Here is a 26,928-nt window from a genome sequence, read left to right on the forward strand (position 1 = left end):
TCTCAAGAGGTTGGGAATATTCTGTATTTTGATTTGGGAGGCAGTTACACAGGTGTGTACATATAAGAAATCTTTCAAGCAAAATCTTTAGGATTTGTAAACTTTGTGCCTTTCCCTGGGTTGTCTTGAACCATTAAGTGGAAAAAACACATGTATGTACAACCACAACCTCCAATCCTTGCCCCCCAACACGCACCATAGAAGCAAAAGGCCCAGCATCACTGGTAATAGGGCCCTTTAAAGCTAAGGTTGAAGGATGGGCTCTTTTTCTGGGCTCTGGGCTTAGCTTGGAAATAGATATTTTCAGACAAAGGCAATGCAGCCTGAAAGTTAGGGTGGGGACCTAGAGTCAGCAAGGTGGGTTTGAATCCCCCTGTGGCCACTTTCTAGCTGTGTGGTTTGGGGCAAGTTACTTAACCTCTTGGGTCCTTGGTTTCCTCCCCTGTAATCTTAGAGGGCTGTTGAAAGGATAGGTGAGTCAGTGCCTGTACAAATGACATGGTCATTTGTGAAATAAATAAAAAATACAACACTATGCTCAAGATCATGCAATGGCCCCTTTCCTTTATTCAAATGACTATTTTGAATTTATTCTAATTCAAAGAATATCTATGAAGTGTCTGTTGTGGGCTGGGTGGTACTGAGATTTACCACCCCCCCAAAAAAAAAAAACCTCCCAACTAGAACATCTCCCAGAGCTATCTCTAGACCTTCATTCACTGCTTTTGGACAGGATTGTTTAAAATGTTGTTGTTTAGTTAAGTCGTGTCCAACTCTTTTGTTACCCCATGGACTGTAGCCTGCCAGGCCCCTCTGTCTGTGCAATTTCCCAGGCAAGAATACTGGAGTGGGTTGCCATTTCCTTCTCCAGGGGATCTTCCCGACCCTGGGATGGAACCCAAGTCTCCTGCATTGGCAGGCGGATTCTGTACCACTGAGCCATCTGAGGAACCCTTTGTTTAAAAGCAGATCTGTAAAGTACTATCACAACTCACATCTGTTGAGGTGCACCGGGCCAGGATTGAAAGCCAGGCCCCTGACTCAGGAACCCTGTCTCTCAGCCACCTCTGTCCTTTCGCCACCGTGATGCCTGCTTTCACAAGTGGAGTATGTGCAGACTCCTGGGGTTTGGTGTATAACTAGGAGGTTCAGCAGTATTTTTTGCCTTGTCGGCTCTGAGCTTTTCTCACAAGCCAGCTTCCTTCCTCTCTGGACAGTAAAGTAGCAGTTTCCTCCTGCTAGCCATCCATCATCCCCACCCCCTGCCATCAGACTGGGGTCTTCTCCTCCCACCCACCCTCCAGCTTCTGAAGCCATTGTTCTGTCCATTGAGTAGGAGAAGGTGACCCCAAGAATAAAGAGCATCCTGTGAGTGGATTCTGAATTGGTGAGGCTGTGGTCAGAGAACACTTCCTCCCTCCCTGGGGCTTTGTGGTTTGCTACTCCAACCCTTCCCCCAATGATAGGGATGGCAGTGGGGAGGGCCTGGTGGGAGAACTAAAAATGCTTTCCCTGCTGCTTATTGAGCTTATGAATGGGCCGTGGGATCTGAAGGCTCCGTCTGCTCTGGCTGGAAGTCCGCCTTCCTTCCCCCGCCATCTGTTGGACAAATGTATAGGCGAGCTATGGTTGCCGTGTCTGCTCCTGTTTGTCTTAGAAAAGCCTGTTCCATCCCGCCACCGTGTCCTCCTAACCCAGTGACCAAGGATTCAGAACGCTGACTAGTAACTTTCTATATGCAAGCCACTGCACTGGGCACACCTTGTCTTTGTTTCTGAGCTTACTTCCCTTCCGTCGTAGGTGGGGAAACGGAGACCCAGAGAGGTTAAGTGACTTGCCTGCAAGTCACAGCAAGGTTGTGGCAGGCCTGGGCCTTGAACCCAGGCAGGGTGGCTTTGAGGCCTGTGCTCTTGGCCTCTTCTCACTAAGAAAGTTGTTTAGAGGATTATTTCTGAGTCTTGGAGCATCTTTGCTGTAGAGCAGGTTCTGGTCGGGGCTGGTGGGATTGTTGGCAGTTACAGAAGGCATGTTCGCCCACTCCTGTGATGCAGGGAGGCCTCTCCGTGCCTTCATCTCTGGCCAGGTGTCCTGACAAGCCGGAGCATCTAGTGCTCCTGGTCTGGCATAGCCTTCCTATTTCCAAACCTCTCACAAAGTCACAGGGGACCTGGGAGCCTAAAAACGGTACCTGGTCGCTCCTCCATCTGCCCTGGGAGAATGAGGGGGTTGGAGGCCCCCCGACCCCCACTGTGGGCTTTGTTTCCTCCTCACCCCTGTGATGGAGCGGGGTGACATGCTCACCCCGCCCCCCCTCCCCCTTCCTTGCTCTGAAATACCCTCTTTCGCCCCTCCTCTGCCCTCTAGCTACTATCTTCCTTCTGTCCTTCCCCCGGGTTCTTCAGGATGGAATCTGCCCATTAAGCCTCTCCCTGTCATCCCTCCTCCGCCCCCTAGGCTGGCCTGTCCTTGTCCCCAGGCGCTGATTCCTGAAGGTCATGGACTGGAAGGTCGCTGGGCCACCCTTGTCCTCCTGTTTCTTGCTGACAGGATCTGGAGCCCTCTGGGCCCCACACTGGCTCTTCTGGCGCCGGCCTCACCTGGCCCCTTCCTTCGGTACTGACCGCTCCATCACCACCTGTGCTCTTGCTTCTTCCCTAAACTTCAGTCCGTGTGGGATGGTTGGAGATCTGTCAGGTGCAGTGAGAGGAGCCCAGTGCAGTTAACTTACCCACTACCCCACCCCCAAAGAAAAGAAATCAGTCTTAGCTTCTGTGGTTGGAAAGTCCAGGTAAAGTACTAGCTGCAGATGAGGCTGTCCGAACTCATCCCCCTCCCCCAGCCCTGTTTTCCTCCTTGATCGCCTGTCTTGGGGTCAGGAGGGCAAGTTCTCCCTGAGCGGTGACGGTGACGTGATAACCTCTAACCACCCGGCTTCTAGGCTGTGGGGAGGAGAGAGAGACCGACTGCCACCGATTTCCGCAGAAGTCTCCAGACTGACAGACTCTCTTTGGTCTGACTGGGTTCATGTGCGCATGTGAACTAATCCCTGCGATTCTATACCTGGACCAGTGCCCATGCCTGGAGTGGGGAGGGGCCGCCCCACCAAACCAGCAGGTAGAATAGGGGAGGGTGGGTTCTGAAGGGACGAGTGAAGGCAAGGGCATGCTGCTTGCAGAAGCAGGGCAGACCCAAAAGAGGTCCGTGGCCGCCCTTTACTGCAACAGTCTCTCAGCGCGTAGTCCTTCTTGTCTTAAATTCATTCTATCCCCCTCCACCCCCAAAAGGGGAGTGAAAGTGAAGTTGCTTAGTCAAGTCTGACGGTTTGTAGCCCCATGGACTGTAGCCTACCAGACTCCTCTGTCCATGGGATTTTCCAGGCAAGGGTACTGGAATGGGTTGCCTTTTCCTTCTCCAGGGGATCTTCCCAACCCAGGGATTGAACCTGTGTCGTTTGAATTGGCAGGTAGACTCTTACCACTGAGCCACCAGGGAAGCCTGCAAAGTAACTTTTCCTAAATCGTGGGTCTCCTCAAGTTCCTTCTCTGCTCATTAACCATCTATAGCTCCCATCTGCCCATTAAGTACAGGCTATCTACTTGGCCTTCCAGTCTGCTTGTCCCCACCCACATCTCCTGTGCAGTAGCTCCCACACCCTCCTTTGCACACCTGCAGCCTGACCCTGTGTAACTCTCTCAGCCTGCAGGTCAGTGATTCCCTCTGGGTGGAATTCCTCTCCCCTGTATCTGTCCATCTGAGATTAAGCCAGCAAACCCGCCTAGTGCAATCCCTTCTGTATTTCAACAGCCAGGACCTTTGGAATCAGAGAAATTCTAAATTTGCCTCCCAACTCTGTCTCCTGCCGTGTGACCTCAGGCATTTCCTTGTCTGTGCCACAGTGTTCTGGTCTGTAAAATGGGGGTTCTGATGGTGCCTGCCTCTGATGCTGACTGCGAAGGTTCACTGAAGTTTTATGTCTAAACGGAGAGCCCAGACATAGAGATGCAGCTGGCTGTTGTTACTGTTACTGTTACTTTTTTTTTTTTTTAACTCTCCTAGGACAGAGGAGCCTGGTAGGCTGCAGTCCATGGGGTTGCAAAGAGTCGGATATGACTGAGCGACTTCACTTTCACTTTTCACTCTCATGCATTGGAGAAGGAAATGGCAACCCACTCCAGTGTTCTTGCCTGGAGAATCCCAGGGACAGGGGAGCCTGGTGGGCTGCCATCTATGGGGTCGCACAGAGTCGGACATGACTGAAGTGACTTAGCAGTAGCAGCAGCATCATACTGGTTGTTACTATTACTTTTTATATCATTATTTCTAGTCTCCTAGCGTTTAGGATGACAGTGTGCTTTCTGCTCTGAAGTTTCTTGTGCATGCCCTAGCTCAGCACACAGTAAGCACTCAACTCTGAGTTCACTTAGTAGAGGTGCTCAACCCCAGACTGGCACACAGTAGGCGCCATGTGGGCATGCTTGAGACCTTTGGCCCAGGTCTGCATGCAGTAGGTGGTCAGCACAGGGTAAGAGGTGGTTAGCACAGTAGTTAGAGGTCTAGGCTGCTTTGGATGGTCTGGGTTCAAATGCTTGCCAATCATGTGACCTGAATTATTCACCTGTTCATCCTTTTGCTATAATGTGATTATTAGGAGGATTAAGGAAGCAAGTTCATGGTGCCAAGGATGCAGTCCGCTCTCCATAAATGGTAGTCACTGTGATTTTCATCTCATTGGTGGAATTTAATTGATATGGAAGTAAAGTATGTGATCAGAGAGATAGGGGGAGGGAAGAGATGATGGGGAATGGGTACTGAGCTGTCTGGAGGGTCTCTGGTTGCCCTGACAGAGCCATGGGGAGTGGGGAGAAGCCAGGGCTAAGCTGGGAAAGGAGAAAGGAGTCATTTGCCAGACTGACTGGCGGTGTGATCTCTCTGATCTCTGTAGGAGGGCTTACAGATCATGTGTATGTGTTGGGTCAGTGGCTCAGGGTGTCTGTGAAATGTTTTTTTTCTTCACCTTACAAGTAGTACAGGTCTGTGGCAGAATATTCGGAAAGCAAGACTAAGCAAAAGGAAGAGAATAAAGACCAGATATAATTCAAATGTAGTTTAACACTCAGAAATTTGTTCATTCGCTCGTTCATTTCCTCCTTCCTTCCTTCCTTCCATCGACTGCTCTGTAGGTTACTGTTCTAGGCACGGAGGGTAAATCTAGAAGCAGAGAAAGCCCCTGTTCTCATGGCACTGATGTTTTATTGTCATCATCCAGCCCTTAAAGTGGCTCCTAATCTTTCTCTTGTATAAATGTAACATTGTTTAACAGATCTTTGATTGATAAACTGACCCCAAAATACTCTATTGCAAGCATTTTTATTTTAGGAAGAATCTAGGCATCTGGGAATGAATCCAGTTTTCTGTTGGTACAGATTTTAGAGCCAATCAGTTATGAGCATCGATGGTAGAGCCAGGGTGTCTTGCTTTGACGTGTAGCCTTGCTACGCTGTGTGACCTTGAGCAAGCCTCCCAGATTCTCTGTTTCTTCATCTGTAAGATTCAGCTGGTGATTGCACACAGGGTACAGGGTTGCTAAAGTTGAGGATAAATTGACATGATACATGTAAAGCTTATAGGCAATGCCTACTATACAATGGGTGCTCAATTAATGTGGTTATCAGTAACATAGAACCTTGCAACTGTTTCTCAGGGACTGAGTTTGGCAGCGGGATGGTTAAGGAAAACGGGGGTGTCTTTACTGTTAAAGGCAAAAACATTCATTCTAACGTTTGTTAAAGAACAGTAAGGCAAAGACTTCCCTGATGGTCCAGTGGTGAAAACACCCACCTTCCAATGCAGAGGGCATGGGTTAGATCCCTTGTCGGGGAATTAAGATCCCACATGGTGCATAGCGCAGCCAATAAAAAAGAAAACAAGAACAGTAAGGCAGACTTTATTCAGAGGACTGTTATGATAGGTGTAGGGACTACTGCAAGGGAGAGATCAAACTCAACTCTGAGCACCACAAGGGAAAGTGGAAATTTGCAGTCAAGGAGACAGGTAGGGATCAATGACTGGAAAGTTACCAAGAGGAAGGGTCTGGGGTGAAGAGAGAAGCTGGCTAAACTGACTTAACAGGATTCTTGCTGAAGGCATGCCAGGGATCAGACATCACCGGGGGAGGGTGAGAACAAGGAGCCTGATTAGATATTGAGGGGTGATCAGATGTGGCGGACAGGGAATTCTGGCTCAGTTGACTTGGCCGGATCCTTGCCAAAATCAGCGAAGGCCGAGATGAACACGGAAGTCCAGAACTTGAGACCCAGATGAAAAAGAACTCAGAAGAGCGTAGTTAGAGTTCAGTCAAAGAGAGACTCTGTTATTATTGCAAGAGGGAAGGTTGGGAAAGAGACAGATTTGCTCATTGGCCTCTGCGTGTGCAGCTGTGCAGCACACTTGCGTATGGCGGTCTCTCTCTTTTGCTCTTCTGCACTGGATTTTTTTCCCCCAAGCTGCACATATGCATTTTCCCCCCTCTAGCTTTACTCAGATTTAGAAATTTGAGTGAGAAAGGAAGGAGACAAATTATCTAGTGAGTCAAAGGGAATATGAGCTCAAAAAGAAGCTGTCCATCTGTGACAGGGCTTTGGACCTTGTAAAGTGCTAAGCAGTCTGTCTGTCGTGCAATCAACAAATGGGGATTGATGGACACATTGTTTCTGTTGCTCCAGAAACAGTGCTGGGTGGTGAATCTTAAGTGGTACCTGACTTTGGCCACCTCATGCGACTAGTTGACTCACTGGAAAAGACTCTGATGCTGGGAAGGATTGAGGGCAGGAGGAGAAGGGGACGACCGAGAATGAGATGGCTGGATGGCATCACCGACTCTGTGGACATGAGTTTGAGTGAACTCCGGGAGTTGGTGATGGACAGGGAGGCCTGGCGTGCTGTGATTCATGGGGTCGCGGAGAGTCGGACACGACTGAGCGACTGAACTGAACTGAACTGAACTGAAGTGCTCTGGAAACATTACCTTCACAGTTTTCTGCAAAATTCAGTCTCCCGCTGCCTTCTTGGCTCATGCACGTGTTGTTGGGGGATCCTCAGCCTTGTTGTGGGCTTCTTTGTGTCATAAGATGCGTAGGCTTTGTAACAGCTCTTCTGGGTGATATTTCCACTTGCTGTGGAGTTTGTGGCCACACCTCTGTGGAGAAGGTTGCTAGATGTCCCTTTTCCTGCTAAGTAGGGTGTCTCTGCTTCAGCGAAAGTGTTCAGTTAGTCGAAATGAATTGAGTTTTCCCTCCTTGAAAGTCTTTAGACGTTAATGCAAACCTCTGGAAATTATTGCTGGTGAATCCTGTAGATGTTACATCCATGTCCTCATCTCCCACCATTTTTTCACCTCATTACATCACCACCCCACATCTGGAGCCTGGCACCCTGAGCCCAGGTCTTGGGTCACCTCCTGGTGGCCAAATGGAGTGGACATCTTGTATTTGTTTCACTTTCCCTCCTAGCCTTCGGCAGTGACTGCTAGTTACTGAAATCATGGTTTTCCCTTCCGTCTGCTTCTGCAGTGCAAAGCTCACCTACTTCTCCTTTCCTGTCTCTCATCTCCTGCTCTCACTTCCGTCTGCTGGTTCTGCTTCCCTTTCGTGCCCCAGAAGTGTGGGTGTTTCCCGGGCTCCACCCTTGACCCTGGCTTTTCCTTCTCCGGAGCATTTCTTGAGTGCCAGCCCTTTGCCCAGGACTGAGTTGACCCCTTCTGAACCTGGTGAGCTTGCAGTCCAGGTAGGGGTGGGGAGGTGGGGAGAGCTTTTCTCTCCCCTTAACCCTTTATCACTTTTGCCCACGAGGTCCAAATGCTTAGAAATGACCCAGAATGACCACTGGGATGGGATGCTCAGCAGCTCACCCCTCTCATGCACATCCCAACACATGATTCTGATCCCATGGATGCCACCTGCCCTGCACTAGGTAGGCGCTTTGCATGTATTAGCTCATCTAATTTTTCTTACCCGTGAGGGGTGTATATGTAATAAGAAAAATGACACCAGGGTAGGAGTCATCTCCATTTTACTGATAAGGAATCTGATTGTTTCCTCAGAGTCCAAAGTCACTTGTTTGGTAGACTCACAGATGACAGAGAACAAATCAGTGGTTACCAGTGGGGACCGGGGAGGGAGGAGGGGCAGGTGAGGGGTGTGTCCTAAGTCGCTCAGTCGTGTCCCACTCTTTGCAACCCCATGGACTGTAGCCCACCAGTCTCCTCTGTCCATGGGATTCTCCAAGCAAGAATACTGGAGTGGGTTGCTATTTCCTCCTCCAGGGAATCTTCCCAACCCAGGGATCGAATCCAGGTCTCCTGCATTGCAGGCAGATTCTTTACCACTGAGCCATTGGGGAAGATAGGGGTAGTGGGAGAAAAAGGATTATTATGGGATTTTATGACATCGTATGGGAAACTTTTGAAGATTGTAAAGCAGTACAGAACTTAAAGAATCTTTCATTCAATAATAAACAATCACTTGCTTGAGATGGCACAGTAGGTAGAGAAATTGGGCTTTGAATCCAGATCTGTGTCCGAGGCGTCCAGCCTTTCCCCCGTGCTGCACTCCCCTGCTCTCCCCTTCCTGGGAACTTGTGTGCAGTTTTCCTTCTTTTGGCCTGTCCTCATCAGTCTTGCTTTCCTGGAGGACTTCTTTACATCTTTCAAGGCCCAGTGTAAATACCCCCTCCACTCAGATGGCCACCTTGCCTTTGTGATGTTCATCCCATCCTGTGGTGATTGCATGTGCATCTGTTTCTTCAATTCCACGGTGAGATCGTGGAAAGAAGGACTTCTGTCTCTCTGGTGGTGGTAACCGCGGTGGAGCATCCTCACCCCTCACGGTTACCCTGTCCTAATCTCTTTTTCCCCAGTGGTTGCGTCACTCTCTTGTGTGGACCCAAGTCATGGGGAGCAAACGCTTAGCAACTCCCCAAGCTATATCCAAAACAGGAGCTTTCTGGTATCTGGTGTTTGACTCTACTGCTAGATAGAATCTGAGCTCCTGGGGGCAGAAACCTGGTTAGCCTGGTTCTCTGCTGTGCTGTCAGCACCTGGAACAACACCCGACCTCCCCAAGTGTGTGTTGAAGAGATGAATGAACACGGTCCCTGGAGATGTTTGAGAGCTGAGCTCACCCCTGGACAGTCCGCCGTGCCCGCTGCCAACGTAACGGCCCAGTGGCCTCTATGGAGAGTCTTTAGGTGCTGAGGCTCTGAAACCCTTGTCCCCCTCTGGCCTCTGGCCCACATTCCTGCCCTGGAGCCCCTCTCCAACTGAATTTGATGCCTTGGCTTTTTGGATTCTGCTCAGTGGCCTCAGCAGGGCCAAGTCCCCAGAGGCTTGTGTGTAAGGCAGGGCTGTTAACCTCAGCATTTTGTGTTTTGTTTCATCAGTGCATTTGAAATTAACTTGCCTGACATCCTGTTTAAGTTCTGGACTTAATTTCTGGTCATCTGTCTCATTTTCCTCATGCACTTATTCTTTTTGTTAATCATCTGTGCATTTCTATAACTGTCCTTGCCAATCATGCTGCTGCTGCTGCTAAGTCACTTCAGTCGTGTCCGACTCTGTGTGACCCTTAGACAGAAGCCCACCAGGCTCCCCCATCCCTGGGATTCTCCAGGCAAAAACACTGGAGTGGGTTGCCATTCCCTTCTCCAATGTGTGAAAGTGAAAAGTGAAAGTGAAGTCGCTCAGTCATGTCTGACCCTTAGCAATCCCACGGACCTAAGGCTCCTCCATCCATGGGATTTTCTAGGCAAGAGTACTGGAGTGGCTTGCCATTGCCTTCTCCGTTGCCAATCATAAGTTATCATAATCCTTAAAAATAATGACGAACACTGGGCTTTTATTATGCCAGGAATTGTGCTGAGGTCATTGTATCAGTTTCCTGTGGCTGCTGTAACAAATGACCACAGACTCGGTGGTTTAAAACAACATAATTTCTCGTCTTAGAGTCTGGAGGGCAGAAGTCCAAAATCAACCTCACTGAACCAGCATAAAGGTGTGGACAGGACTGTATTCCTTCCAGAGGCTTGAAAGGAGAATCTGTTTCTTTGCGTTTTTCAGCTTCTACAGGTTCTGCATCCCTTGGCTTGTGGCCCCTTCCTCTATCTTCAAGGCCAGTAGTATCTGGATGAGTCCTTCTTATGAAGCCATCTCTTTGATTCTTCTGCTTTCCTCACTTCCATATTTGAGGACCCTTGTGATGATATTGGGCCCACTCTAGTTATCCAGGACAATCTCCCCATGCTAAGACCCTCAATTTAATCACATCTGTAAAGTCCCCTTTGCCATGTCTAGTCACAGAGTCACAGGTTCTGGAAATTAGGGTATGGACATCTTTGGGGGCCACTGTCTTGCCAGCCAGAGTCATTTAATCCTCACTTTATTTCATGACACCATGGCCCCATGTGGTACCAGAGTCCTATTGTTATTCCCATTTCACGGACAGGAAAACTGAGGCTCAGAGAAAGCACCAACCCTGAGTTGCGTGGAGGTGAACTGTGTTCCTTACCCAGTGTCTGCCCTTCTGGCCACAACTCCTGACACCCTGCTGCTTCCCAACACGTGCAGCTGAAATTCTTTTGAAACAAGGAGGGAATACCACGGGCAAGCTCTTTTCTTTTTTTCCCTTCTCCTTCCTCCCCCAGTTTTGTTGAGAAATAATTGGCATGCACCACTGTATGAGCTTAAGGGGTACAGCATGATGGTTTGGTTTCCATGTATCATGAAATGATGACCTTAATAGGCTTAGTTAACATTCATCCTCTGATATAGATACAATAAAAAGAACAGAAAAAAAAATTTTTTTTCTTCTTGTAATAAGAACTCTTAGGAGCTATTCTCTGAAGAGTTTTCCACAAGCTCTTTTTCTGAAAGCCAAGGGGCAGACCGGAGGCCTGTGCCTCTGGCTGGAGGCACATTTCTAAGAATACACGGCTCAGAGGTAATTTTTCTGCCTTTGTTCAAGTGGAAAACCTGTGATGGTCTCTGGGGAGCAACACTCCTTAATTCAAATGCCTCCATTTTTTCTAGGAAAGATTTCTAACTCTGCTGCTTTTGACTGAAAGGATGGCCCTTGGAGGTCATCTGATCTGACCCGGAAGTAGTTTTCCTCCCTTTTTTGGGCTATAATTCTACCCTGACTCTAGAATGGAGTGTACTGTTCAGGATTTGAAAATAAAGGAAGCTGCCGGCCAGGGGCCCCTCTGGGTCACATGCTGGGGCCTCTAGGGAGGAGGGAAAAGAGTCAGACTTTGTGCAGCCCCTGCGAGCCCCCTGCCCGACCAAGGAGGGCCTGTGTTCACTCTGGTGAGCTCTTGTAGCCCTGAACTGGAATGCCACTTGCACTGTTTTTTAAATTGTATTTACTTATTTATTTTTGGCTGCCCAGGGTCTTGGTTGCTGCAGCTGCACGCAGGCTTTCTCTAGTTGTGGCAAGGAGGGGCTACTCTCTAGTTGTGGAGCGCAGGCTTTTCATTGTGATGGCTTCTCTTGTTGTGAAGCATGGGCTCTAGGTGCGTGGGCTCCGTCATTGTGGCACATGGGCTTAGCTGCTCTGTGGTATGTGGGATCTTCCCAAGCCAGAGGTTGAACCCATGTCCACTATGTTGGCAGGTGAATCCTTATCCATTCTTATCTTTCTTATCTGGACAACCAGGGAAGCCCATTTTTAAAAAAATATATATGTATATAGAGAAATATAGTTGATTTACATCACTTGCTCTGTTCTTGATTTGGCAAAGTCAATGTGTTTGATTTGGGGAAAGTAACTTTTCTTCTTTGGCACTTTGTTACACTTATTGTCCAACAAATGTACATTGAGGACCTACTATGTGCCAGGGACTCTGGACACTCGGGAAGTTGAGCGATCCAGATCAGAGCTTACATTCACAGAAAATGTAGGGGCAGCTAATAGACAAGCTAGCAAATGTGTTCTTTTCAGAATGGGATGAGTGCTAAGAAAATGAAATGAAGCAATGGGCCAGAGACACATTGTGGGGAGGCCGCTGTTAGCCAGGGTGGTCAGGGGAGGCCTGAAGTGGCGGGGACACAAAGGCAAGACCTGAATGAAAAGGAATCAGGCATGTAGGTACCTGGGTGAGGAGTGACCCTAGCAAAAGGGGAGGGCCTCAGACCATGCATCCTGTAATGTTCCAGCTTCCAGAGTATGTAAAGCACTCATACAACTCAGCAAGACCAGTAACTCAAGTGGAAAATGGGCAAGGGATTGAATGGACATTTCTCCAAAGGAGACACACACATGGCCAGTAAACACGTGCAAAGATGCTCAGCATCAGTAGTCATTAGGGAAATGGACATCAAACCACAATGAGATGTGACTTCACACACACTAAGGGGCTGTGATAACAGGTGTTGTAAGGTGTCGCGAGTCAGAACCTTAGTGCATTGCTGGGGGGAAAGAGAGCTGGTGCAGGCACCGTGGGAAACAGTTTGGCAGTTCCTGAAAGGCTAAGCCTAGCTGTTTCACGCCTTAGTATCTACCCGAGAGAGATGAAAACACACAAAAACTTGTGCATGAATGTTCACAGCAGCATGATTCACAGCATGATTGCCCCAAAGTGGAAACCACCCAATGTTCATCAACTGGTGAAGGGATACACAAAATGTGGTCCATCCGTTAATGGAATATTGCTGCTGCTGCTGCTAAGTCACTTCAGTCGTGTCCAACTCTGTGCGACCCCATAGACAGCAGCCCACCAGGCTCCCCCATCCCTGGGATCCTCCAGGCAAGAACACTGGAGTGGGTTGCCATTTCCTTCTCCAGTGCAGGAAAGTGAAAAGTGAAAGTGAAGTCTCTCAGTGGTGCCCAACTGGTAGCGACCCCATGGACTGCAGCCCACCAGGCTCCTCCATCCATGGGACTTCCAGGCAAGAGTACTAGAGTGGGTTGCCATTGCCTTCTCCGAATGGAGTATTTATCACCCGTAAAAAGGAATGGAGTACTGATTCATGAGAGAACATGGGTGAACCTTGAAAGCATGTTGCTGAGTGAAACATTATGCTGAGAAGTCAGAAGTGAAAGCTCACATGTCATGTGATTCCATTTATTTCAAGTTTCCAGAACAAGCAAATCTATGGAGATATAAAGCAGATTTAGTGGTTGCCAGTAGTGAGAATGAGGGACAAAGTGTGACTATTCATGGGCACCAGGTCTCCTTTTGGGGTGATGAAAATGTTCTAAAATAGACAATGGTGATGGCTGCACAACCTCAAGGATATATTAATAACTGGTGAATTTTACACTTAAAAGGGGTGAATTTTATGGTGAAAACCTCTCAGCTTTTAACATAAAGAAGAAAAGGGGTGGGAGGAGGGCAGAAATCCAGCAGGGTGATGGCCTTGCAGTGTGCAGGGAATGGGGTCAGAGGCGGGACTCAGGGTCATGGCCACGACTCTGATTTTGCCTGAACAGCCTGCATTTTATTCCCACGACTTTTGTCCACGACCTTGTGGAATTTCGCCTTTGGCCTTCCTGTGGTTCACTACCAGGTCAGCATCTCTGGTTCTGCCATTTTCCTCTTCATGTCAGACTTGCCTTTCCCCAGGGTGGCTGTGCAGGTCCGCTTGCTCCAGATGCGCTCAGCCCCACGACGCGCTCCCGCGTGAACTTGATCTCGCGCGTGAACTTAATCTCGCGCGCTCTTGTTTCCCGCTGCCTCTGTGCACTCTGCCATTGTCGTCGACATCCTTATCGTCACCCTGTGCCATTTTTAGTGCCTCTGGCCCTGTGCCAGGTTCAGTTCTGAGCTTTCCTTTCCACTATTCAGATGAGGATTGATAACAGGACCCAGCACCAGTCCCCACGGCTGGGTTTTCATCTTCCAGTCCAGCGCCTGGCACCGAGCTGGTATCCAGGAGGGTATTACGTTGCCTGCAACCTTTCCTCAGAAGTGGGTCCTTAAAGCGGGAAAGTCTGTCTTGGATATTCATGTGGATTAGTAGCTATGTGAATCAATAAAAGAGTGGGATGAGTCAGCTGTAAATGTGTGGGTGAACTCGAGGGCTGCAAGTGTCAACAGCCACAGGGGGGTGAAACCCACTTGTGTGTTTGTCCCCACCACGCAGGGGCCTCTGAGACAGGGACTGAGAAGCTACCCCTCCCACCCCCAGCTTAGAGCATGGAGGATCAGAGAGGGGATGCCATGGGTCCCTGGTCACACAGCAGAGAGAGGCACCCAGGGCCTGAACCTGGGCCTCCTGGCTCTCTGAGCTGCTGAGGGCTGGTGTCTGCTTTGCTCTTCTGGGGCACCGTGCTTGGTGATGTGAGCGGGGAAGGGAGAGAAGAAGGCCCACATGATGCAGGCATTGCTAATCCTAGCAACACTGTGGTGTTGGGCTGCCCTTCCTATGCACTTTTATTTACAGGGGCCTTTGTCCAGATCAGTCAGTTGCTACCTGTCTGTTCTCATCTGATTATTTCTGTCAGTCTCTTCGTTAGAAGGCACACCTTTAAAATCCGGGGAGGGGATTGGTTTTATTCTTACAAGACAGACTCTCCCACTGAAGTGACCCAGCTGAGGACTGGGGACTGAAATGCTTCTAAGCTGCTAAGATAGATGGTCAGAGGCTTCTCATTTACTCAAGAAATGTTTGTTGAGTGTGGGCAGTGTGTCAGGCACCATTCTGGGTACTGGAGATGTCCTCCTAGGGGACACAATGCCTGTCCTCCTGGTGTAGGGATGAGTAGACTGCAGGAGCCCTAAGGGATGTCATTCTGAACTGTTCAGCTCTTGTTTTACACCCGGTAATGATAAGCTAATTCTATGCTCCTCTAGCCTGTGGCAAGTCAGAAACAGAGCAGCTGGTAGAGGAAGGCATTATGAACTTGCCCACTGAAGCTGCTGGTCTTGGCTTTGGAGTTCTGTTAGAATTTAGCCCTTAAGTTGTTAACATAGCCCCCTTCTTCCTCTTTACCCTGTTAGCTCGATGAATTCTAGGTCGTCCTTCAAGACCCAGATCAAACATTGCGGCCTCTGTGAAGCCTGCCCTGATCGCTGCCTCCCAGGCAGAGTTAATTTCTTTATTTCTTTGATGTTGCCGTCTGCCCTGTGATGCCTTGTGGTCATGGTGCTAACTTCACTGTGTTCACATGCTTAGTTTTTCATTTTTTGCCCTGCTAGACTGTGTATTCTTGAAGGGTTCGGATTGTATCTTATTCAGCAGTCTTTGAACCACAAATTGTCAACAAGTGTTTGTCAAATGACTAACAGCAATGGAAGAAACAGAAAAACTATACGAGAATGCAGAGCATGTACCCCAGGGCATTTAGTGCTCAGGCAATCAGACACTGAACCCATCAGTGTCTCCAGAGTGTCTTCTTGTCAAGGAGGCCATGGAGTACTCATAGCCTCCAGGAACTGGTTTCAACCACTGGTTCTCTAAGTCAGGAGATGCAGTTGGGTGTAGCACTCCGACTTCCATTTAAGGAAGTAAAAGTAATCATTAAAAAAAAAAATTCTGGTGCTTTGTCACTGGGGGAAAGCCTTTAGCTGTCCTGATCGTTTCAGTCTCCAGATCGGGTCCTTCCCTGAGGGTTCTACTGAAGTAATCATCTTTCTTTTCCTCTGGCTATCCTGTACTCCATTTTCTTGTGTTCTGTGTCAGACTAGGAACGCGGGGTCATTCATTTCACAGAAATTCAATGGGAAAGGAATCATTTGAGATATCTCCTGCTTTGAGGAAGGGTGGGACAAAGAATCAATGTGCGTGGACTGTGAGAGCTCGTATGCAAGGACTGTGTACACACCCATGGAGCTCTTGTCCTCTGTGTCAGAGAGAGAGGGGCCGCTTTCCCCACTTCCAGGTCCTCGTCTGTGGCCGCCTGGGCTCCCCTGTCAGCAGCCCTCTGGAAATGATGCAGCTGTGGCTTCTGTCCAGCTGTCCCTCTGCCCCAGGCGGCAGGATGTTTGAATTCTTTCCTGTTTCCTTTCATGCCCACTCTGGGGAGCTTGCTCGGTGGAAGCTGACAGCTCAGCTTTTTTGGTGTGTGAGTTGTTTTCTTCCTTACTGAACCTTGTTTGCATAACTTCTTAGGGAGTCTATATAAGGTAAGGGCAGCTTCAGCCTGACTCTGGGGCAATTTCCTGCTGTCTCCTTCCCCCTTTCTTTTGTCTTGCTCTGAACTTCAGTGTTGGGTGGAAATTATGAAATGGTTACTTCTCTCTCTCTTTTTTTCTTTCTGTTGACCAGTAGATGTTTTGTTGGGTGCCTGCTATGTGCTTGGCAATGGAGATGTGACACGAATTGGACAGGTATGGAAGCAGCTATAAAGATCAAAGGCTGTGCCCTCAGAGTTTTGCTTAGGTTCCATAGGGAGTTTACTAGGCTATTTTGGTGGTGAGGCAGTTTTTTTTTTTTTTTTTTTGCTTGTTTGTATTTCTAGTTATTCTACACCTCATATGTGTTTTGTGTGTAATGAAAAAAAATTGCTCAAAACATTTGCAAAAGTGTGAGAGAGTCACACTGCTTAGCTCATGGTAGAATCTCGGTCTCCTTTGGGTTTTGTTCTCTGGCCAGTGCCAGCTGTGGGAAAAGGCAGAGGGGAAGACAGGTCTTTTTGGGAGGAAGATGAGGGCCCTGGATCAATGTGGACCCTGTGTCAGGGTCGCCATGGTGAGAATATTGAGTCTGATGGGTCATCCTCTGCCCCCTCAGTGATTCCGAGCCTCAGGAGATTTCCAGTGTGGCTGGGAGGTGTGGAGGAGGCAGGGAGTCCTTGAGAGCTTGGTGGGGATTATGTGCCGTTCATAGTTTTTGGGAAGATTTTTAGAGCAGCTCATCCCTGAGGCCTTGGTGATTCCAGAGAAATCTGACCTCCCTTTTTTCTTCACTCCTCTTCCCATGCCCTCTGTGGTCACGTCTCTCTCTTTGTATCATTCTATGTCCTTCATATCCCCTTGCAGGATTGAGGAGGGAGATAGAGGAGGGAGGGGGAGGGGAGAAAGCGGCTGCAGAGGAGAGAGCATCTAGTGACCACTGCTGGCATTTCTGAGTACAGTTCTGCCAGGCAGCATCCCAAGAACTTTACATGCAGTGACTTTATGCTGCAGATTAATGTACTTAATATGTGACGGCAAGGAGCCTTGAAAAGAGGAACAGGACTTTGAACCAAGTGGGCCCTGTTTGGGGTCTCTAGGTCCTGGGGGTCCTTAGGGCTGTGGGATTGGCTGGTGCAGGAGATGTTTCACACTGATAACCCATCCTTGACCTGTGATGAGGCTACATAGACCAATGAAAGGGTCAAGTTCTTTTGAGAGGGGACTTCTATTAACACCCACATAAGGACCATCTCTTCATGCACAAGACTCTCCCTGGGTGGGAAGGGGAGGGTGTCCACAGCCCTGAATTGAGGCCACCACAGTGAGGGTCCAAAGGCATTGCCCAAAGGGCATTGACGGTCCTCGGGGACGGGGCTCCCAACCTTGTTTTGTCATTGGTTGACAGCTTCCCTGAGATGGGGCTCTGTGTGGTTTTTGATGCATTTGGGAATCCTTGTTAGTGATGGCTTATGTCAGTAGACACGCAGAGGTCACAGAAAAGCTCTGTTACTAGTGCCGTGATTCAGCAGCCCTTTTTCTAGAGACCACTCTTCTTCGTCTTGGGCTGTGGGATTCGGGGGGAGGGAGAGTCTCTGGGGAACAGTCCCGGTGATCTTTGATGGTGAGATGCTCAAGGAACCATGCCTCGAATTCTATAAATTACAACATTGAGAAGACAGATCATACAGGAAGCTCCTTTATATGATCACTTCCTTAAAATGAAAGGGTGTGGGTGGGGAGAATGGGGGTGGGGCTGAACTCTGGGCATTTCAGCTTTTCTGCCCACAAGACCCTTGTCTTACCCTTTTTCCCAGCCAGGGGAGAACAGGTCCTCAGAGTTGAAAACCCCATCTTCTACTCTCCTCACCTCATCCTGTAGGTCAGTGGTTCTCAGGCTATGGAGGCATAAGAATCTCCCCCAGGGGCTCTTTTAAACTCACTTCTGTTTAAAAGTGGCCCCATTCCTAGAGTTTCTGAATTCACAGTCTAATGAGTTCCTGGGAAATGATGTTGCTGCTGGTCCGAGGAACACACTTTGAGAGCTGCTGCTCTGGATGGAACCAGGGAAAAGAGATGTCTGATTTCTTGTCACTTCACCTCTCTGAGCCTCAGTTTTTCTGTCTGTGAAATGGGATTGTGGGCAGTGCTGACCAGATGGAGAGGCTGGGATGAGAAAATGTGCAATCACACATAAATGCTTAGGATGGCACCTGCCACGGAGCAAGTGCTCAGTGAACAGCTTCTGTTATCTTCAGGACCCTCGTTGGTCTTCCCTGTGCCCCCTAATGCTTGGCACTGTGCTTGGGACACAGTAGGCCCTCAAGAAATCTTCATGAGATGAGCAGTTCCATGACCATGTGCCTAGGAGGGCCCCTACTTTGAGACCCAGCAGAGTGAATGTTAAGTCAGTGGATGCAGAAAGCCAACTGAGAGACTGGAAGGCAAGGAGGCTATACCCTAGGGTTTGGCAGTGGAGGCCACGGTGGACCTCATTTCACCAGACAGGTGGGGAGAGAAATATAGTCACCAGCCCCATCAGCCAAGCCTTTCATGGCTCTTTCATTTTCATTTAATCCTCAATATGCCTTATGAGGTATATGTGACCCATTTTGCAGATGAGGAAACTGAGGCTTAGAGGCATTCAGGAATCTGGTCTTATCACAGAGCTGAGATAGAGTGGGGTTGAGTTTCCAGTGGATTCCAAAACTTGGACTCAACTCGGATGCTGTAGACCAGAATGTTGAGACTGAATGGTTCAGGGGGCAAGCAGGGGTAGACAGCTGTTCCGAGACCTCTCTCAGAGGGGGCTCAGGGTGTGTCCTCTGGTGTATATTCAGGGCCTGGGTCCCCCCACTGGGGTTATCCAGAGCTGCACCTCGACTCTACCCCCTCAACCCCAGACTGGGAAGATGTGCCACTGAGTCCCCCGAGTGCCACCCTGGGGGTGGCAGTAACCTCAGGACCAGTCTTCCAGCCAAGTTTGCTGTCCTGGTGTGTAGGCGCCATCACATACATTCACACTCACGCATGAGCATGCACACGCACACAGACGGGCGCACACAGACACGCTTCATATGCACGTGTGTGATGAGGTCAGGCTCTCCCTTTCAGGCGATACACCCGTGTGCACATCCATGTTTGGTCTGCCCAGTTTGTTCAGAGGAGGGAAGTTAGTGACTAAATGAGAACTTCCTCCTGCATTGACTGGCTGGAGGTCAGATGGGCTAAGAACCTCCTTCAGGAGGCGTGGGGGCTGGAGGTCTGTGTGGGCAGCTGTGCAAAGGTCTCCCAGACCAACAGGTTTTTCACGTCAGACTTTCCGCTGACTTTTCAGTGTCATGCCACATCCCGAGCAGTGGACATTTGTAAGCAAAACGTGACCCTCGGATTTTCAAAAATGTCAGCAATCTTTTCAGCCAGACCATTGTCAGATAAGCACCAAACAGCCACCCAGGAAAGTGGTCTCTCCTGCTGTGATAATTTAAATGGCATTGGCCTGCAGTTCTGGAAGGTCTTACGGCCGGCTGTGTCCTTGGGGTTGGGGATAAGGCTGACTTATCGGGCATCTGTCCTGTGACAGGTCCTAGGCTGGTACTTGGGACACACGGTTTGTAACTTTCTCAGTGGCTTTGGCCAGTGACGGAGCAGCTGGGATCCGAATGTGGTAATGGGATCCCAAATATCCAGACTGACCAATGAGGTAAAGGGAAATAGAGTGGTTGCTGTGGAAACAGGCTGCGAGTTCTTTTGCTGGTGTTGTCTTGGCATTAGCAAGTCAGGAGGCGTCAGATGTGTGGTCCCCCTCCCCCTCAAGTCAACGCTGCAATTTAATTAAACACTTTGGAACTGCTTCTCCTGTTCCTCCAGTAACACTACTCAGAAGAGCATGCTGGCTTCCCAAACTCAGCCTCCAGTGCCGGGAAGTACCGGGGAACGAAAGGGCTCCTGTACCAGCCACGTGTGGCTGTGTCAGTTTCAGTTCCTCAGCCCCATCAGCCTTATTTCCTGTGCTCACATGCAGCTCCACTCCAGGGAGAAGGTTCTACCGGGTCAGGCCAGACAGGTTTCACAGCATCCCATTTTATCCTCATGGCTGATGTAGAAGAGAGGTATAAAATCACCTAATTTGGAAACATCCCAAAAGTCCATCAGTGGGTGCATGGATGAATAGAACAGAATGTGGTCCATCCATACAATGGAGTATTATTCAGCCATAAAAGGAATGAAGGACCAGAATTGCCTGGTGGTGCAGTGGATAGGAATCTGCCTGCCAATGCAGGGGGCATGAGTTCAATCCCTGGTCTGGGAAGATCCCACATGCTGCGGACTGACATGCCATGTGCCACAACTGCTGAGCCGGAGCTCTAGAACCTGTGAGCTGCAACTGCTGAAGCCTGCAAGCCCTAGAGTCAGCACATTGCAACTGCTGAATTCTGTGCACCTGGACTCTGCTCCACAACAGGCGAACCCACCATAATGCGAATCCTACACAGCACAATAAAGAGTGGCCCCTGCTCGCCGTTACTGGAGAAAGCCCTTGCAAAGCAGTGAAGCCCCAGCAGAGCCAAAACATCAATAAAAGCTTCAAGCTATTAAAAAAAAAAAAAGGAATGAAGTGCCCATCATGCTACCACGTGGATGAACTTTGCCAACATGCTGAGTTGAAAGAAGGCAGACACAAAAGACCACATGGCGTAGGGTTTCTTCCATCTGTAAAATGTCCAGAAAAGGCAAATCCAGGGACAGAAAGTAGCTGAGTGGTTGCTTAGGACTGGGGGGACGGGGGAAGGGTGAGGAGTGATGGCTGGTGGGTAGGGGTGATGACTCGTGGGTAGGGGGTTCTTTTGGGGGGCGATGCAGATGTTCTGGAATTAGACTGTGGTGATGATGTCACCATATTGTGGATGTCCTAAGTGCCACTGACTTGTATGCTTTAAAATAGTTAAAATGGTGAATTTTTTGTGGTGTGACGTTTACCCGCATAAAAGAAAAAATGGGGAGGGCCAAAAAATCACCCCATTTTTCAGATGAGGCCAACTGAAACTCAGATGTCTGGGGATTAAGTCAGGTTCCTCAGGGAGTTAGAGATGGTACTCATGTGGTCTCCTCTTCCCAGACTTCTCCTTTCTCATTTCCCACAGCCAGTCGGTCACTTGTTGTTTGGTTGCTAAGTCATATCTGACTCTTTGCAACCCCGTGGACTGCAACACGCCAGACTTCCCTGTCTTTCACTGTCTCCCCGAGTTTGCTCAAACTCATGTCCATCAAGTCAGTGGTGCCATCCAACCATCTCATCCTCTGTCGTCCCCTTCTCCTCTTGCCCTCAGTTTTTCCCAGCATCAGGGTCTTTTCCAATGAGTCAGTTCTTCGCATCAGGTGGCAAAGTATTGGAGCTTCAGCTTCAGCATCAGTCCTTCCAATGAATATTCAAGGTTGATTTCCTTTAGGATTGACTGGTTTGATCTCCTTGCTGTCCAAGGGACTCTCAAGAGTCTTCTCAAGCACTGCAGTTTGAAAGTGTCAATTCTATAGCGCTCAGCCTTCCTTATGGTCCAGCTCTCACATGCATACATGTGAGGTGTATGTCGGTCACTAAGCCATGTTAATTTGGCCCATGAAGTGTCCCTGAGACCCGTCTTTCTTCTCTGTCCTCACCACTTTGTCACCCACTGACCTCTGTGGTCAGGTCCTGGGATGGGCTCCCACCAGCCTCCCATGGCCAGGTTGGGGGAGTGGTTCCCTAAAGGAGGAGGTCTGGGCAGACACACCTGAGACACACCTTGGTACATTACCTTGGACATGTCACACGACCTCCTGGCTTCATCTCCCAAATGGTGGTTTGGATGTAGATGATAGTGACCATGATGCCCGCCATGGCCCACCTCCCCGCATCCTTATGAAGACCTGATGAATACTAACCCATAAACTGAAGGGTGCTGTGTCAGCGTGAATGGTGATTATGATCTGTTTCCTTTAAGAAAAGCCTGGATATAGAGTTTGAATCTGGAGTCCGTGCCCTGTCGAGCACTGTGCTTAGCTCCCCTGGGTCAGATGGTTCCCTGCTAGACTGGCTGGCTTGTTGTCTAGGATAAACTTGGGCTTTGAGGTACTGACCAGCCAGTGTGGACTGTCTCCATCACACTCAGAGGGCTGGTGATCTTGGGTCTTTGTGTGAGCCTATAGTTTGTGTGGGATTCCACATGGAGGCACTTGGAATGATTCTAGGATCAAGACGCCTTGGTTTTTGTTTGTTTATTTATTTATTGGCTGCGCTGGGTCTTTTTTGCTGCTTGAGGGCTTTCTCTAGTTTCAGAGAGCGGGGGCTACTCTTTAGTTGCAGTGCTCAGGCTTCTCATTGCTGTGGCTTCTCTTGTTGCAAAACACAGGCTCTAGGCCACGAGGGCTTCAGTAATTGTGGCACATGGGCTCAGTAGTCGCAGCTCACAGGTTCCAGAGTGCCGGCTCAGTAGTTGTGGTGAAGAGGCTTAGTTGCACCTTGGCATGTGGAATCTTCCCAGAGCAGGATCAAACCTGTGTCCCCTGCATTGGCAGGTGGATTCTTAACCACTGGACCACCAGGGAAGCCCAAGATGCCTTGGTTTTAAGAAAGTAAAGTCGTGAAACCTCAAAGCGTGATCCTTTGACTAACAGCCTCAGTATGACCTCGGAGCTAGTTAGGAATGGAGACCCCAGGGTCCCGTCCTAGACCTGCCGAATTGGGATCTGCATTTAAGTGAGATGTCAGGTGATTTCGATACACACAGTGCTTGGGAAACACAGCTCCACGAGTCATTGGGTCCCTGAGAAATCCTAAAGCCAGCAAGGAAAAGCCGTTTGAGAGCGTGAGCTGAGTCAAGGGGCAGGAACAGGATGATTAAGCCCAAACCAGCAGCACTGACTCGATGGACATGAGTTAGTGATGGACAGGGAAGCCTGGCGTGCAGCAGCCCATGGGGCCGCGAAGAGTAGGACATGACTGAGTGGCTGAACTGACTGAGCAGCAACCCGCGTCACGGCCATCGCCAGGGAGGGCTGAATCAATACTGTGACTGCAGTTGGCATGGGAGCTGTTTATGGATTGATCTAGTAAGGATATGCGGTGCCCTCAACAAAGAGGGCTGCATTTTGGTTCTAAACTCAAAGGGGTCCTGATTAAATGGGGACATAAAGTATGTCTAGAAACCGGTGCTCACCTGGCAGCGGCTGGGGGTGGTTCCATTCCCCAGGGAACAGTGGGCAATGGCTGGAGACGTTGTTGGTTGTCATCCCGGGCTGAGGGGTCTGACGCTGGCATTGAGGGGGCGGAGGCCAGGGTTGCTGCTCGTTGTCCTCCCACTGTCTTTGTTCCCTGCCCCCTGACCCCAGCTCGGTTCCTGTCTCTCTACTGTGTGGCTTTCCTGTTCCAAATAGGGCCGCAAAGATTTGGTATAAAAACAGTTGACAATCTTTTGCTCCCTGAATCAGATTCAGAATTTGAGGCATGACTGTTTGAGGGGAAGGCAGGGTGGCGGGAGTGGCAGCCAGAGAGGCTTGGGCTACCTCTGCCTATGCAGCCTCGGAAGCGTCCTGGGGCCCTTCTGCGCCTCCGCCTCCCATCTGTGAAGTGGGCATCTCCGCCTGCAGCACTGTTGTTGGGATTGAAGTTGGGAACGGTGGTTCCTTCTGTGTTGCTCTGGGTGCCCTTGGGGTTCGGAGCCCCGCCTGGGGAGTGTGGATCTGGGTGTTCTAACCGAGCACCTTGCCCTCCTTTTGCTGTTGGTGCAGATGACGTCCGGTTGTTTGCCTTCGTGCGCTTCACCACGGGGGACGCGATGAGCAAGAGGTCCAAGTTCGCCCTCATCACATGGATCGGCGAGCACGTCAGCGGGCTGCAGCGCGCTAAGACCGGCACCGACAAGACCCTGGTGAAGGAGGTGGTGCAGGTAACCGTCTTGGTGTTCTCTCAGGGTCTGGGGGGTGGGGTCACATTCCGCAAAGGGTCACCATCCAGTCGGGACACAAGGGGCTGGCTTGGCTCCTTGGTCCATGACTTTGAACGTGTCATGCCAAGTCCCTGGACCACTAGCGACACTGGTGAGAGATACCCCAAATTGCTTTCTGGGTACGGTAGTCACATTTGTGATCCTGACCATCGAATACTAGAAACGTGGTGGCTGGTGTCTACCTTTCTGGGTGGGGCTTGCAGCATATGGAAAAGGGGGCTGGAGGAATGACCAAAAATGGTGCCACTTCCCGTGGGTGATGGAGGGCTTCCAGCCGTGGCCGTGAGGACACAAAGGGAGACTTCATGAATGCCCGCTGAATGGTGTCTAGCACACAGTAGGAGTGCAATGACACTTGATGAATGAATAAGTGTTAATCACATGGGCATCAGCAGGGGTTTAAAGATGACTTTGATGATCCTAGAGTGAAAAAGGCTGCATCAGCAATGGCAAAGATCCCTACACTGAGTAGCTGGGTGCTGGTGGTAGCTGGTTTACTCCTGTGTCCCTATTAGACCGAGAAGAAGAGGGGAAGACAGTGTACCCTTGGTTTTGTCCCTGGGCTTCTAAACAGCTCTACCTGTACAGCTTCCCATTTTAAAGTTTTTTATTTTTGCGTTCTGGACATAACAAAAATTGTCACTATTGGAAATTTCCAAAGCAGTTCATTTGAAGCTAGGACATGGGGTCATGCTGAGAAAAAAGGTCCAAATTCTAGGGCTTCCTTGGTGGCTCAGTGGTAGAGAATCTGCCGGCCAGTGCAGGAGACGTGAATTTAATCCCTGGTCTGGGAAGCTCTGACATGTTGTGCAGCAACTAAGCCTGTGAACCGAAACTACTGAGCCTGGGCCCTAGAGCCAGGGAGCCGCAACCGCTGAAGCCTGTGCGTCCTAGAGCCCGTGCGCCTCAACAGGAGAAGCCACCGCAACGAGAAGCCCTCACATAACTAGAGAGGAGCCCTGGCTCCCCACAACTAGAGAACAGCCCGTGCAGCAGTGAAGACCCAGCACAGCCTGAATAAGCAAGTCAATAAAATTGTAAAAAAAAAAAAAAAAAAAAATCCAAATTCCAGAACGATAAACTGGGGAAAGGAGGTGGAGGGGAGAGGGTTTTCTCCCTACCAAAGGGATCTCCATCTTGCAGAAGGATTTCCCAAAACCCATGATAGGGAGTAGATGGCTAACTGGTTCAGGGCTTCCTTAGAGGTGATGAAAATATTCTAAACTGTTCTAAAATCTGTGGTGTTGGTTGCTCATATCTGAGAATATACAAAAAGCCATTGCATTCTAAAAAACAAGAAACGCACACACACAAAAATCTGCCGAGTGCAGTGTGGTGTCCTGGATTGGATCCTCGGATAGAAAAACTGGTGACATCAGAATGAAGTCTGGGGTTTAGTTAGTAGTCATCTTCCAGTGTTGCCTTCCTGGCTGTGACATGGTAACTTGAGATGTTCACAGTGTCAAAATGCCGTGGGGTACGTGGGAGCTCTTGGTGCTGTCTCTTGCAACTTTCCTCTAAAGACAAAACTATCCCCAAATAAGACTTCTATTAAAAAGTAATAATAGGAGAGAACGCCTATCATTCCATTATTACGGCCGGTGTTTCCATCTCTCCTACCAGTCCTGGGTGAGCTCACTCCCCTTGCATTGGTATAGTCACAGCCTATGAATCACACCTAATCAGCTTCTTTTTTCCTAACATAATGTAATTACATAAATTATGTGTCTGCAGAGTCTTTGTAATGAACGTTTTTCTGACTACCGACTGTCCGGTTTCACAAGTATACTGTGATGAATTGAAAATCCCCCTGGTGTTGGCCTCTTGGTTGCTTCCCATTTTTATTGTTATAAATAATATGTTCCAACAAACGTTTTAATACGTGCAGCTCCTTCCTGCCCTACACTGAATTGTTTCTTTAGCGCACCCTTTCAGGAGGGGGAGTGTTCTGGAGTTAACAGGGCTGAGAATCCCTTTAAAAAGGAATAGGCTAGGACTTCCCTGGTGGCCCAGTGGTTAAGACTCTTCGCTTCCAATGCAGGGGGCACAGGTTCAATTCCTGGCCAGAGAGCTAAGTTCCCACCTGTGCTGGTGTGGCCAAAAATAAATGAAATTTTAAAATATTTGAGCCAAAAATTAAAATATATATACATATATATGGAGAAGGCACTGGCAACCCACTCCAGTTCTCTTGCCTGGAAAATCCCATGGACGGAGCCTGGTGGGCTGCAGTCCATGGGGTCGCTGAGAGTCAGACACGACTGAGTGACTTCACTTTCACGTTCATGCATTGGAGAAGGAAATGGCAACCCACTCCAGTGTTCTTGCCTGGAGAATCCCAGGGACGGGGGAGCATGGTGGGCTGCCGTCTATGGGGTCGCACAGAGTCGGACACGACTGAAGCAACTTAGCTTATACATATATATATATTGCACATTAAAAAAAAAAGGTATAGGCTGTCAAATTACCTCCTAAAGGGCTAGCACTATGCCTGGGATGTGGTAAATATTCCATAAATGTCATTCACTTCCTAGCCTAATCAGCATTACCAGCGAATGCTGCGGCTGGCACCCTGTCCAGCACTGGCACCCTTTCTTTGGGCAGCTGCCTACTCAACCCCTTGGGCTGTTTTTCTCCTGGACAGTTGGAGGCTTTAATGGTTAACCAGCTTTCAAGGGTCTCCTTTGTGGCAATAGAATGGAAAATGCAGAAGAATGCATGTCCACGACCAGAGGTCTCCCGCTGGACTCCACCATCTACGCTTAGCCCTCTCATCAGCCAGCCCGGCATGGCCGGAAGAACAGCACACACTGGGAGAGGGTGTTTGCTGGGGCGTGTC

General features: G+C 49.4%; 1 protein-coding gene across 1 annotated transcript in view; it reads left to right on the forward strand.

Moving 5' to 3' along the window:
• The window catches only part of COTL1 (coactosin like F-actin binding protein 1), a 44,965-nt gene that overhangs the window by 1,208 nt on the left and 16,829 nt on the right, over window positions 1–26,928 (forward strand). The window contains exon 3 of the mRNA XM_055413027.2: window positions 23,872–24,029. Within this exon, the coding sequence (XP_055269002.1) occupies window positions 23,872–24,029 (158 nt within the window). The remainder of the gene's footprint in view (window positions 1–23,871; window positions 24,030–26,928) is intronic.

Source organism: Moschus berezovskii, chromosome 22 (genome assembly GCF_049115385.1).
Source record: "Moschus berezovskii isolate FMDL1 chromosome 22, NW_MosBer_1.0, whole genome shotgun sequence".
Lineage (NCBI taxonomy): Eukaryota > Metazoa > Chordata > Mammalia > Artiodactyla > Moschidae > Moschus > Moschus berezovskii.